The 13,763-nt window shown below is 50.7% G+C and overlaps 2 protein-coding genes across 3 annotated transcripts; one reads left to right on the top strand and one right to left on the bottom strand.

Moving 5' to 3' along the window:
• Positions 1 to 7,171: 7,171 nt before the first annotated feature.
• On the bottom strand, positions 7,172 to 9,992 carry LOC100298021 (melanoma-associated antigen 10). 2 transcript variants are annotated; one of them, XM_015461470.3, is made up of 3 exons: positions 9,668 to 9,992; positions 8,832 to 8,914; positions 7,172 to 8,482 (listed from the first exon to the last, which is right to left on the bottom strand). In XM_015461470.3, the coding sequence occupies exon 3, from the start codon at positions 8,460 to 8,462 to the stop codon at positions 7,677 to 7,679; it is 786 nt and encodes a 261-aa protein (XP_015316956.1). In that variant the 5' UTR covers positions 8,463 to 8,482; positions 8,832 to 8,914; positions 9,668 to 9,992; the 3' UTR covers positions 7,172 to 7,676. The 2 variants fall into 2 exon arrangements, with proteins under 2 accessions (XP_015316956.1, XP_059739602.1); XM_059883619.1 differs by lacking the exon at positions 9,668 to 9,992 and adding an exon at positions 9,043 to 9,660.
• Positions 9,993 to 12,320: 2,328 nt separating this feature from the next.
• On the top strand, positions 12,321 to 13,440 carry LOC107132006 (melanoma-associated antigen 9-like). Its single transcript, XM_015461475.3, has one exon. The coding sequence runs from the start codon at positions 12,470 to 12,472 to the stop codon at positions 13,118 to 13,120; it is 651 nt and encodes a 216-aa protein (XP_015316961.2). The 5' UTR covers positions 12,321 to 12,469; the 3' UTR covers positions 13,121 to 13,440.
• The last annotated feature ends 323 nt before the right edge of the window (positions 13,441 to 13,763 follow it).

Raw genomic sequence — 13,763 nt, 5'->3', positions numbered from 1 at the left:
CAGGAGCCGCGAGAAAGACATTATTTAGTGAACACTTTCTGATCTCCCACTGAGTGCCAAGGCCCATGGTGGACACCAGGACCACAGAGTATGACAAGTAACCCTTACTCATTGGAGCTCACAATCTTGGTAGCTTAGTTGCTGCTAAGTTTTGGCAATTTTTCAGAGTTCTGATAAAGTTGGTTCTGACAATTTCTGCTTGAGCTGTTTGATATTTCTGAGGTTCTAAAGATTTTCTTTTTAGAAAATTTTAAAAGGTGATATCCGTTCTCTAATAGTTGTGGTACTATAAAGGTTATACATTTCATCAGGGGTGAGTTGAGTAGTTTCTGGATTTTGAGTAATTTTAAAATTCCACTTAAGTTCTTGAATTTATGTACAGTACATAGATTTTTTTCTTAGTGTTTCCTTTTTATCCTTCCAACATCTTTAGTGTAGGGCTTGTAGAATTGTAGTGATAGTCAGTATTTCATTTCTGATACTAGTCATTTGTCTTCTCTTTTTTGATTTTGTTTATCTGGCTAGAGTTTTATCAATTTTGTTGATCTTTTCAATGAACTAGTTTTTTTTCCCATTATTTTTTTTATTTTTGATTTCAATTTTTTTCTTTTCTGTTTTTGGTGTGTTTGTTTGCAGATTGCTTTGGGTATAGTTTTCCTTCTTTTTCTATGTTAACGTGGAAGCACAGATTATTGATTGAGGTCTTTCTTCTTTCTTAATCTAAGCATTAAATGCTATAATTTTCCCTCAACACTGATTTAGATGTATCCCATAAATTCCAATCGGAGAAAGCAATGGCACCCCACTCCAGTACTCTTGCCTGGAAAATGCCATGGACGGAGGAGCCTGGTAGGCTGCAGTCCATGGGGTTGCTAAGAGTCTGACACGACTGAGCGACTTCACTTTCACCTTTCACTTTTCACTTTCATGCATTGGAGAAGGCAATGGCAACCCACTCCAGTGTTCTTGCCTGGAGAATCCTGGGGACAGGGGAGCGTGGTGGGCTTCCATCTATGGGGTCACACAGAGTTGGACACGACTGAATCGACTTAGTAGCAGCAGCAGCAGCAGCAGCATAAATTCCAATACGTTGCCCTTTCATTTTAATTTATTCCAGTGTAGTTTCTACATCCTTGAGAATCTCTCTTTTACCTGTGGATGGTTGTTTAATTTCCAAGTGTTTTGAGATTTTTCTTCTCCTTTCATATTGTTTGTTTTCTAGTTTGATTCTTTTCTTGTCAGAGAACATACTCTGCATCATTTAAATTTTTTTAGTTTGAGGATATAGGCTTCTATCTTCTTGAATGTTTCACATGTGCTTGAAATAAATGTTCATTTTGCTGTGGTTAATGCAGTGATACATAGTATTTGTGAATCACGCAGGGCCCAGCCTGCCCCTTGGGTAATGGTTCAGTTCTCCACGCTTTTGATATTCTGTCTCTGGTGCGATTCCTGCATGTACAGCTCAGATTGAACTCAGGAGTTCCTACAACTTGCTGGGATCCCTTGCTCACATTTGCTCTTCCCCACTATCTGCCCTCACTCTGGCTACCAGGAGACTCTCCTTCTGGTCCTCTCACACGGAGTTGAGGGTATTTAGTTTCCTCACTCTGTTGTGTACTTCCCTTGAATGGATTCGCCTAGATGACCAAGTAGTTAGATAATACAATAACAGCACAACAGTGTGGGATCTTAGTTCCCTAACCAGGGATCAAATCCATGCTCCCTGCATTGGAAGTGCAGAGTCTTAGCCACTGGACTGCCAGGGAAGTCCCAGTTTGTCCTTTTAGATTCCACATGTAAATGATAACAAACCGTACTTATCTTTTTCTGTCTCACTTATTTTACTTAGCATAATGCCCTCAAGCTCCTTCCAAGTTGTTTCAAATGGCAGGATTTTCTTCTCTCACATGGCTGTATACTGAATATTTTGCATCTTCTTTATCCATTCATCCACTGACGGACACTTAGGTTGTATCCATATTTTGGCTATTGTGAATAATGTTGTGATAAATGTAGGAATGCAGATATCTTTTCAATATCCTATTTTCATTTCCTTTTGACTATACACTCAGAAGTGGAATTCCTGGATCATATGATAGCTTCCTTGATTGTGTTCTTTGATGCACAGACTTTTTTTTTTTTTTTTTTTGATGAGGTCCAATTTATCTATGTTTTTCTTTTTTTGGCCTGTGTTTTTGGTGTCATATGCGTGAAATCATTACCATCTAAAATATTTCTAGATATATAAATAAACACAGGATAAGAAGTACACATATAATTCGTTGCCCTGTCAACCAACGGTTGCCCAGAAGCAATGACCCTTCAGTACCAATGAGCACACTCAGTGCACAGATCTAGTTTTGTCAATACCATTCGGCAATAAAAGGAACAAGGGCTCCATGGAAAAATTGATGATTCTAGAATTGGGACAGGAAATATGGAAAATGAGCCTGAAGCATCTTGTACGGTGTGAAAAAAAAAGTGCTCAAAAAACTTTCAAAAGAGGAAGCAACATTTCCAGGGATATGGCAAAGGTATATACAAAGGGATTTGACAGGAAGAGCTCCCAATGGCCAATCCGAGAACAATTTGAAAATAAAAATATATAAAGTTCTATTGGATTTTAAACCAAAGTGTAATAAAGATACCATGATTCCATACTGAGAAACATAAATAATTTCTTAATTACACAAACAAGGATAGACAAGTGTTCCACACAGAAAAACCCCAGTTTATGCAGACACTCCCACTTGTAGAAAGTGGAGCATAACTCCCCACCCCTGAAGCATGGACTGCACATCATGACTTTCTTCCAAAGAGGACAGGATGGAGAGGGGACATACAACAATCATTTTATCACATACACCTGACAAGCAGTACCTCAGCCACATGATCAATGAGAGCATCATAAGTGATCAGTTGTGCTAATAATATATACACTTGATACAAGTGATGAGAATAGGATTTTACATCTGTAAAATTCCTCCCCCAAACTTGTCATCCCAGACTAGTCATGAGTAAAATATCAGACAAATACCAGTCACGGGACATGGTGCAAAACATCTACCGAGTACTCCTCAAAACTGTCAAGATCATCCAAAGCAAAGAAATGTTAAAGCTAAGAGGAACCCAAGGAGACATTACAACTAAATGTTAGGGTAGTTTCCTTGCCAGGATCCGGGAATGGGTAAAACCTATAGAAGTCTGAGTAAAGCATGGGCTTTAGTTGATAACAAATAATGCATCAATACTTCCTCCTTAATTGTAATAAATGTATCATATTACTGCAGGATATTAGGAATAAGGGAGACTGGGTGAGGGACATAGAGATTTCTGCTATTTTCACATTTTTTTTCAAATCTTAAAGGGTTACAAAGGTTAAAAGGGTTATAAATGAAAAGGTGAAAATAAAGTCTATTTTCAAAATAAAAAAGGCAAGGAAAATTTGGGCAAAACATGCTGAGTATGTTAAAAAAGGAAATAGAAAGGAAACCAAACACAAGCACACAGAACCTGTAAGAGTGAAACAACCCTTGCTAAATTAGCTTCAGTTTTCCCTCTCCCTTCAGAGAAGTCAACGGCACCCCACTCCAGTACTCTTGCCTGGAAAATCCCATGGATGGAGGAGCCTGGTAGGCTGCAGTCCATGGGGTTGCGAAGAGTTGGACATTACTGAGCGACTTCACTTTCACTTTTTCACTTTCATGCATTGGAGAAGGAAATGGCACCCCACTCCAGTGTTCTTGCCTGGAGAATCCCGTTTCCTTTCCTTTAACCTCCAATCCCATATAATATACTAACTGGGCCTCTTCCACCACAGAAACATCTCTGGATCCACTTTTTTCTCAAGCCCCACAAACACTGCCCTGATCCAACCTCATAGATGTTTTGCCACCAACCGAGGCCAGGTGTAGGCCTGGAACCCTGTACTTGCTCAAAAACCACTTTAAGACGTCTGCCAGTATTATTTGCCACAGAAGTCTATCAAGATCCAGGCAGGGGTAAGTGTCTTGCCAAGGATACAAGGGTCCAGAGCAAACCTTTAGCTGTGCGTACACGTGGGTGCTCCATCGATCAGTCGTGTCTGACTCTTTGTGACACCACGGAGTGTGGTACAGCCCCCTACCCCGGCTCCTCTGTCATTTCCCAGGCAAGAATAGTGGAGTGGGATGCCTTTTCCTCCTCTAGAGTATCTTCCCATCCAGGGATCAAACTTGCATCTCCCACATTACAGGCAGATTCTTTAACACTGAGCCTCCAGAGAAGCCATGAGGAAACACAGGGACTTCTCAGAGGAACAGAACATTCACTGAGAATCCTTAACCCCGGGGAGGTGCCTATCCAATCTGTGATGCCCAAGGCAAGATCAGCTTGGGAACAGGGTGGTGTATGTCCACAAAGAGAATGCTGCAGAGGATGCTGGATCCTGGAAATGACGTCCAGGTGAGTCGGTGGGGGCGGGGGGCAGTTTGGGCCTCCTAGCAATCAAAGGCCTGAGGTTCTTATGTACCCAGAGCAAGAATCCAACCACACTTAGCAGTCATATCCAATAAGGCGCATGAGGAGTACCTGTAATGAGAGCTGCCACATATACATCCTGGAGTGCCCCCTGGGGCTGTGGTCCCAGCCTTGGCCCCAGAGCACAGACGTCCTCATGGAGGCCAGGGTGGCAGCTCATCTGCAGCGGCATTTGCTCCCCACTCCCTCTCCCGGCCAGCCCCGGGCAGGTCTCATGAGATCTCCAGGGGCTTGCTGCTTCCATGTCTCTGGGGCTGCTGACCCTCTTTGCAGCCTGCACCCCTGGGACCCCAGATTCCTCTCCTGCCTGGCTCCTTTCTGAATCCTCATTGGAGTCTGGGGCCTCTGGCGCCTGGGTGAGCGTCCTCCCAGGCATCTGCTAGAGCTTGTCCTCTGCTTGAACAGCCTGAATGGGGACACCAAAGTGCTAGCTGGATCTGCAGGTGGCTGACCAGAAACCCCTCTGCCTCTCACACTCAGGATCAAAAGCCAGGACCTCACAGTCACATTCAAAAGATCCTGAGTTTACTGTAACACATTCCACAGGGATTCCACAGGGAATGGTCTGATATACCTCAGGATCTTAGAGATGTGCCCTGCACTTCCATGGCAATGATTACCACTGACCCACCATGAGGAGGCTTGCCCAGGGGCTGCATCAAGTCCTGCTGGCTCCACCTGAAGCACCATGGTAAGGGGATGCTGCTGTGGGATTTCCAAATAAAGTTACACACATGAGGTCATCAGGACCAGGGCCTAATCTACTCTCAGTGCGTGGGGCGGAGTGGGGGGGTCAGGCAGGATAAATCCCAAGGCCAGGTTACGAGGGAGAGGGGGCGCTGTGGTCAGCAGGTGTGGGGGGCCTCGGGGCTGGGACCCATGAGGAGGATACTCCCAACCCCAACAGGGAACTTTGGCAGCTGGCTGCTGCCCTCCTGATGGAGACTGAGCACAGCCCCAAGGGGGCTGACAGTGCAGCTCATGGGGGGCGGGGGCGGGCTGTGTGAGTGTGGGTGTGGTGGGTGGAATTCCTGCAGCCAGCTCCCTGTGGGGCAGCCTCTGTCAAGGGTCAGAGGTGCAGGACTTTATTCTCTGGGAGAGGAACCACACTCGGAGACGTGTGTGTCTGTGTGTTATCCTGACTTGAGGATCAACCCCCAGGCGCCTGTGTCCCTTCAAAACAAATGGTCGTGACAAAAATGCTTCTGCTCAAAATTCACTGGCCCCGGGTCATCACATGACCCTTCCTAAGTGAGGAGGCCTGGCAGGGTCGTGCCCCCATGTGTGCAGGGAGAGAGGAAGACAAAGGTGACTGAACACCTGACATCTCTTCAGTTCCATATTGCGTAGCAGATGCTCAACAAAGAGCAGCAGTTAAAAATCTCCTTTGTTTTGGGGAGGAGCGTCTGAGCAAGTCACATGGGTCTTGAAATTCTCCATCTTTTCCAAGTGTCCACTGACTATCTGGCAGCTGCCATATACGTGGCCAGAATGACATCTCCTGTTCCCGTTGTTCTCTGGCACTCAGCACGGAGAGCTGCCCCTCAGCCCCCTGCACGCATTCACACCCCCCACTGCAGTGACCTTACCACCTCCTTAGGCCCGGAAGTCGCTCCTGCCTTTTGATGCCAGGCACAGCCTTAACCTGTGTCTCTGCTGCCTCCACACTTTTGAACCTGCCTGAACCTGGGGATGCTGGCGGATGTTGCATCTTTCCTGGCTACTACTTATTTGTTGTGTTATTCGGATCTCATACTCTGTCCCTCTCTCCCCTGGAAATTGTTTTGTTTTCAAGACACCTCAGAGAATTGGCAGCTCAATTGGAAATGGAAGGATTTGTGTACCTTTTTTAAGTTTCTACCTCTGTCACTCTTAATAAAGGCAGTGAGAAAATAAACTAAATATTAGAAGAAAAAAAAAAAGAAAAGAAAGAAAGAAAACCACTCAGAATTGCTGTTCTGTGTTTTCCTCCCGGAGAATATATTATTCAATGTCAGTGTTTGTGTGTGTTTCGGGGTGGAGAGCAGTGTCTCCAGCTGGGCACAGCTCACTCAAAGATCCCAAGATTCTAGTCACACAGCAGGTCCTGTCCACTTTTGCAGCTTCTCTTCACTCATTTCATCCAAATGAAATCTAGACCATGCTCACAAGTGAAAATAATAAAGTCCAGATGACCAAATAAACTGTTATTTCCATGTACTTGGTAATCAGCTTCCCAGGGCAGAGAGAGGAGGGCCAGCACAGGGAATACTGGGCCATACATAAAAGAGCAAGATTCACATTTCTCTAGGATTCCTAGCAGATGGTGGGTAGAAAACACCTATTTCATCCCTGTGGTCAACAGCTATGGGACAAGAGCCAGGACCCCTTTCCTTCCTGCCCTAGAAAGAGAGTTCTCTGGAGTTTATCCAAGAAGCAAAAGGAAACCTCACAGCAATGATCCGTTTCAGAGATTCCCCTCATCCCCAAGACAAAGCTCATGTGACTGCAGCTCCTAGACCATCGCTGTAAGTGCAGGGGTGTCCTGCTTCTCCTAGTGTGTCCACCGCTAACATGGCCTTTCACGGAGCAGAGAATCTGTACACATCTTTGGAATAAATGAGCCAGTGAGCAGGGGTCGCAGATTGTCTGCTACTTTCTTTAATAACCAAGGAAAATTCAATAAACTAAGATAATTTAGTTATTGTGAATGACATACAAGAAGGACATAAGCATGAATTCACTATAATTACTTTTATTATCTAATTCTTCTCAGTTCAATACTATTGCTACATAAGTTCACATTTCGAAACAGTTCTAATTCCTGTTCCATTGTATTCTGTTCAGGACCACAAAACAAAATGGAAGACTTCCCAATCTCTTTTACAAAACAGCAAAACTCTTGTTTTTGAATCGGGTAACCAAAACTACACTGGGTTCAGTATCATTCACCAAGCTAAGATACTGAAGTTTCTTTAATCTTCTATGAAACCAAACTTTGAAAAATTTCTAAAGAAAACAGAGATGAATCCCCATGTCATCATAGAGAACAGCAACCAAAGACGCTACACACACTGGTTCTCCCAACTGGCCCTCACTTCTGACTGAAGGCTGACTACTCCCTCTTCAATCACAGAGGGAAGGATCAACCTGGCTGCTGCTCTGGCTCAGGCCCCCTATTCCTCCTCCCTTGCAGCCTCTTCAGACAGGAGTGGGAAGGCCCTCAAAGCCCTTTGTCTGACCCTGAGCACAAATGCCATGACTTGCTGTTTGCTGGTCTCCGCATAGGCCCGGGGACCCCACAGGAACTCATAGCGAGCAGGATCACTGTCAGGCACCTGCCGGTACTCTAGGTACCCCTCCCGCACCCACACTTGGGTCAGCAGCTCCCTGGGCTCCCCAAAGATGCAGTGCTCCCTCCCAACATACATCCCCATCCTGCTGAGTGCTCCCCAGACCACCTCCGCAGGGGCCGGGTCTCCACTCCACATGATCACGCTGAGGACCAGCACCAGGAGGCCGGCCTTGGGCAGGCCCTGCCCATCGCTCAGCATCTCATCGCAGGTGAGGCCCAGTGTCGGGACCATGACGTAGAGGTGCTCTGTGGGATCCACCTCCTTCACCTCCACACCAAAGACCACCTGCAGGCACTCTAAGGCTTGACTGAAGACCACCGGGAAGTACTCCTGGTTATCCCTGAAGACCTTATTCAGCATTTCTGCTGGGGAGGTCAGCTTCTTGGCTCGATACTTGAGGAGCAGGAACTTCATAAGGTTAGCCTTCATCTCATCCAGAATTTCTTGGGGCAAGGCCTCCACAGGAGTGGAGGAGGATGCTGGGTGGTAGGAGGCCAAGTGGGATGCAGCCTCCCCCACCTCAGCCCCCAAGGGCTGCGCCTCTACAGGGCCCTGGGCCTCGCCTGGGTCTTGAAGGTCTTCCTCGGGTTTGCTGAGTGCACTCATCTTGACCACGAGCACAATGCCTGAGGTTGAACAAGATATGGAAATGAGGCAGAGGTACAGATGGGGACCAAGGGCCTCGGGGAGACAGGAGGTGTGAGCGGCCTCGGCTAAGAAACACATCCTGGATGGTATGACACAGGCCACTTACAGGTCTCCCCTTGAGGGGTGCCCTCAGACCTCACAGGAGTGCTCCTCCTGGGAGGCCAGTCCCCTGGATACCCGAAAGAGGAAGTGAGGTGGCTCCCCAGGGTGCGGTCAGCACAGCCCGAGATTTCCAGGGCCAATAAACTGGGAGGAATTGGGGCCTTCTGGGGCCCCCCTCTGTTCTGGGATAGGGAGCCTCTGGTTCACTTCAGGGCACCCGCTCACCTTGATTCCTGGACCTCCTCTGCTCTCTGAACTCAGAACACAGGCTTCAGACCTCTGGTTTCGCCTCCTGGTTCCTGGAGCTCCTGTGAGAGAAATGGAGGTGACAGCTAAGGGCTGTACTGTGGCACAGCCCTGGGCCTTCTGTGCTGGTAGGAGGGGGTGGACTCTGTGAGTACACCCAGTTGTGTGGTGGGTCCCTTGTATTGCTCACCTTTCTCCTGGTATGGCCTGGACCGTCCCGTCCCCTTTGGAGGAGTAGAAGGAAACACAGAACAAGACACAAGCCCGAACAGAAAGTGCTGAGGGGCCCCACATGTGGCCACACCTGCCCAGGGCCTCGCACGGGTCCTAGGCTAGGGAGATGCTCGGTTCAGCTCCTCCTCATGTCCTGCCTGGCCTCCCAGCACTGACCACAGGGGAGGGGGTCTGCTCAGTCCAGCCTCTGCCAACCTGAAGCCTCCGCCTGTAAAACCTCACCTCCCGAGGTCCCTAAGCCAGAGGTCAAGAAACTGCTCACCCTGCTCACCCCACTCTGGGCCCTCCAAGACCCTCTTGTAAGGGTCAAGATCCCTCCCTGTTGGGGTCTAACCGCCTCAGTCCTTCCTTGCATGGAGCCTGGACTCCAGGCAGCACCCAGGGCTGTCCCGTCCGCCATTTTGAGACCTCGCCACTTTCACAAGGCCTCCAGTCGCTCTAAGACTCGCATGTTATGAAGTCAGACAGGCCGAGTGTGCTCTCACCGCAAAGTCTCCCAGGGCCAACTACAGGGGTGGGGATCTGTGGGGTTCTGTCGGTCCTCACTCAGGGTCCCCCCAGTCCTCCTGCAGGTACCTCACCTTGCCTCCGTGCAGGACCTGGATTCTCGCCTCTCCGCAACTGAAGCCCCGCCCCTTATACCAGGACCCCAGTCTCTTGAGGACCCGGATGTCAGGAGGTCAGCGCATGCCTGTTGCGCTCATCCTGCCCGCACGGTTGCCCTGGACTGACAACAGAGACGGGCTTCTCTGAGGTCTCCTCTGATTAGGGGTCCAGGGTCCTCTAGTCCCTCTTCAGGGTCCTCAGGGTCTTCAACCTTCCAGGACCTGGGAATCGGCCCCCCTGAGGCCCCGCCCCATATGCGAGGTCTCCAGTCAGAGACCCGGATGTCAGGAAGTGCGACCACACACTTTGGGCTCATCATATCCCAGGGCGGCCAAGGACCAACAGCAGCTACAGGCTTCTCTGAGGTCTCCTCTGATTGGGGTCCAGGGTCCCCTCAGTCGCCCCTCAGGGTCCTCAAATTGAAACCCTGAAGGAGTTGGGCTTCTTCCTTCGGCTCACCTGAGGCTACACCCCCTTTCTCAGATCCTCAGTTTGTCTGAGACCCAGATGTCAGGAAATGCAGCATGTGCTCATCCACCCTCTGTGCTCCCTGAGCCTTGATGTGAGGGTCCCACCTCTGGTCAACACAAGGGGCATCCCCATATCTGCCAGAGATCAAGCTGAGGTCCCTGAGGGAGGATATAAAGAACCCCACAGACCCCTGACCCTGCTGTCAGCCCTGGGCCGCCCTGGTGGTAGGATGAGCACTTGGCAGCCTGTTCTGACTTCCGCATCTGTGTCTCAGAGACATTAGCTTGGTAAGCTGCAGTCCATGGGGTCGCTAAGAGTTGGACACGACTGAGTGACTTCACTTTCACTTTTCACTTTCATGCATTGGAGAAGGAAATGGCAACCCACTCCAGTGTTCTTGCCTGGAGAATCCCAGGGACGGGGGAGCCTGGTGGGCTGCCATCTATGGGGTCGCACAGAGTCGGACACGACTGAAGTGACTTAGCAGCAGCAGCAGAAGCAGCAGCAGAAGGGGCAGGGCCTCAGATGGGCAGAGGGAAAGATCTTAGTTCTTTTGAGAGTCAAGGTGAGGACTCTGAGGGAGGATTTAGGGGACCCTGGACCCAAGAGCACAGTGGGCTCTGAGAGGATATAGGGCAGATGAGCACATGCTGCATTTCCTGACATCTGGGTCTCAGAGAGACTGGGGAACCTGGTACAGGGGTCTGACTTCTTAAATCCGGATTTCAGACTGGTGTCCTAGTATAGAGAGCAGACTTACTGACATCCGAATCTCAGAAAGACTGGGGTCCTGGTATGAGGGTTGGGGCATTAGTAGGGGAGGGGAGAGGAAAGAATCTGAAGTCGTACCTGGAGATAAGGTGAGGTCCCTGAGGGAAGAATGAAGGGACCTCAAGTGGAGATTCTAGGGATCCCAAGGTAAGGCTGATGGAACCCCACAGATCCCTGTCCCTTCCATCAGCCCTGGGAGCCCTCAGGGTGAGAAGAGCACACTAGGTCTGTCCTGATTTCCTGACATCCAGTTCTGTGAGACTGAGGACCTGGTGTGAGGAGCAGGGACTACGGTGGGGAGAGGACAGAGCCCAGGTCCTACCAGAAGTCAAGGTGAGGACCCTGAGGGAGGGCTGAGGGTAGCCAGATCTCAGACCAGAGGCAACCCTGGTAGTCCCCGGGCAGGACGTCCTCGTGCCGCATTGCCTGACATCCCTGTCAGAGAGACTGGGGACCTGCTGATAGCAACGGAACCTGCAAATGGCAGACAGTACACTTCCAGGTCTTGTCTGGAGTCTAGGCTCCATGCAAAGAAGGACTGAGGTGCTTAGACCCCAACAGGGAGGGATCTTGGCCCTTGCAAGAGGGTCTTGGACGGCCCAGAGTGGGGTGAGCAGTTTCTTGACCTCTGGCTTAGGGACCTCGGGAGGTCAGGTTTTTCAAGCAGAGGGCGCAGGCTTCAGGTCAGCAGAAGCTGGACTCTCCAACCCCAATGGAGGACTGAGCAGACCCCCGCCCCTGTGGTCAGTGCTGGGAGGCCAGGCAGGACATGAGTAGGAGCTGAGGACCGAACATCTCCCCAGCCTAGAAGCTGCAGGAGACCCTGGGCAGGTGCTGCCACATGTGGGGCCCCTCAGCGCTTTCTGTTCAGTCTCAGGTCTTGTTCTGAGTTTTCCTGAAGGCCCCCAGAGGGGAGGGACCAGGTTGTGCTGGGGGAAAGGTGAGCACTACAAGGGAGCCCTGAGGGGACCTCCCACCACACAACTGAGGGGACCTCACAGAGTCCACCCCTCGTACCGTCAGAGAATGCTCAGGGCTGTGCCACAGGATACCACCGAGGTGCCCCCTCCATTTCTCTCACAGGAGCTGCAGGAACCAGGAGGCGAAGGCAGACATCTGAGGCCCAGGTCCTGAGTTCGGAGAGCAGAGGAGGTCCAGGCAGTGCCAGGAGTCAAGGTGAGGAGGGTGCCCTGAGTGTACACCAAGGGCTCCCCATCCCAGAACAGAGGGGGCCCCACAAGGGCCTAATCCCCTTACCTTGTCAGTCCCAGAAATCTCGGGCTGTGCTGACCACACCCTAGGGAGCCACCTCACTTCCTCCTTCAGATAGCCAGGGGACTGGCCATTCCAGAGGCATGCCCCTGTGAGGTCTGAGAGCACCTTTCAAGAGGAGACCTGCAAGTGGCCTGTGGCTGCCCAGGGTGCAGTTCTCAGGTGAGGTCATTCACAGCCCCTCTATCCACCATCCAGGCCTGTGGTCCTCATCTGTCCCCATTTGCCGCCATGCCTCACTCTGTGGTTTGATCACAGGCATCATGCTCATGGTCGAGATGATTGAGCTGAGCAAGCTCGAGGAAGACCTTCAGGACCCAGGCAAGGCCCAGGGCCCTGTGGAGGCACAGCTCTTTGGGGCTGAGGCGGGGGAGGCTGCATCCCCCTCAGCCTCCTCCCCCACAGTCTCCTGCTCCGCCCTTGCAGAGGCCTTGCCCCAGGAAGCTCTGAATGAGATGGTGGCTAACCTGATGAAGTTCTTTCTCCTCAAGTATCTGGCCAAACAGCTGACCTCCCAAGCGGAAATGCTGAAGAAGGTCCTCAAGGATAACCAGGAGCACTTCCTGGTGGTCTTCAGTCAAGCCTCAGAGTGCCTACAGGTGGTCATTGGCATGGAGGTGAAGGAGTTGGACCCCGGGGAGCACACCTACATCATGGTCCCCACCCTGGGCCTCACCTGTGATGAGATGCTGAGCAGTGGGCAGAGCCTGCCCAAGGCCAGCCTCCTGGTGCTGGTCCTCAGCCTGATCATGCAGAATGAAGACCTGGCCCCTGAGGAGGCAGTCTTGGGAGCACTCAGCAGGATGGGGGTGTATGTTGGGAGTGCGCACTGTGTCTTTGGGGAGCCCAGAGAGCTGCTGACCCAAGTGTGGGTGCAAGAGGGATACCCAGAGCCTTGGTATTTGGTAGGGTAGGGGTGGAGCCAGGGGCATGTTTGTCAACCCATCTAGGGCCTGGCCCCCTGAAACAAGGCGCATGGCAGCAGATGGGAGCCTTTGCAGGCAACCTGAAACATACTTTTCTGTACTTTCAGACAAGAGACAAGCTGGGGATCACATCTCTGTCCCCAGACCCCCTCCCCCACACTGGGCCAGGGCTGCCTCTCCACATCACCTCTGTGACATCATGAGACAAGTAAGGAAGCGGACCACTTAATTGGCTGCCTGGCCCAAGATCCAGATTCTAGAATCTCCAGACAGTATTTATTGGGCACTACCACCCTGCTCTGAGGCCCTTCTGCCCTGACCATTCACTGCTTGGGTAGAGAATGCTCCTGAACTAGACTGGCTCCATGGATAGTCAGAGTTCCAACAAGCCATGTGCAGCCCCACTCGCCCCATCCACTGATGGAGAGCCCACAGCAGGGCACCCCCCTGATGTCACCCAGATCCAAATGTGGATTCAGAGGAAGCTTTGGAGAAGTGGTGGGACCAACCCGAGAACCCAGATCCGGGCCCCCAAGACAACCTGCCCCACAGGGCCCGAACCTCTTCCTCTCATCTGGGGGCTCAGCCCACCCAGGACAGCCACCTAACTCTGCTCTTGACTGCCACCGTC

Source organism: Bos taurus, chromosome X (assembly GCF_002263795.3).
Source record: "Bos taurus isolate L1 Dominette 01449 registration number 42190680 breed Hereford chromosome X, ARS-UCD2.0, whole genome shotgun sequence".
Classification (NCBI taxonomy): domain Eukaryota; kingdom Metazoa; phylum Chordata; class Mammalia; order Artiodactyla; family Bovidae; genus Bos; species Bos taurus.
The sequence above is the reverse complement of the archived record's forward strand: the minus strand, read 5'-3'. Positions and strand labels throughout refer to the sequence as shown.

Coding starts and splice junctions, on each gene's coding strand:
- LOC100298021 (XM_015461470.3), bottom strand. CDS start 8,462: ATGAGTGCACTCAGCAAACCCGAGGAAGACCTTCAAGACCCAGGCGAG.
- LOC107132006 (XM_015461475.3), top strand. CDS start 12,470: ATGCTCATGGTCGAGATGATTGAGCTGAGCAAGCTCGAGGAAGACCTT.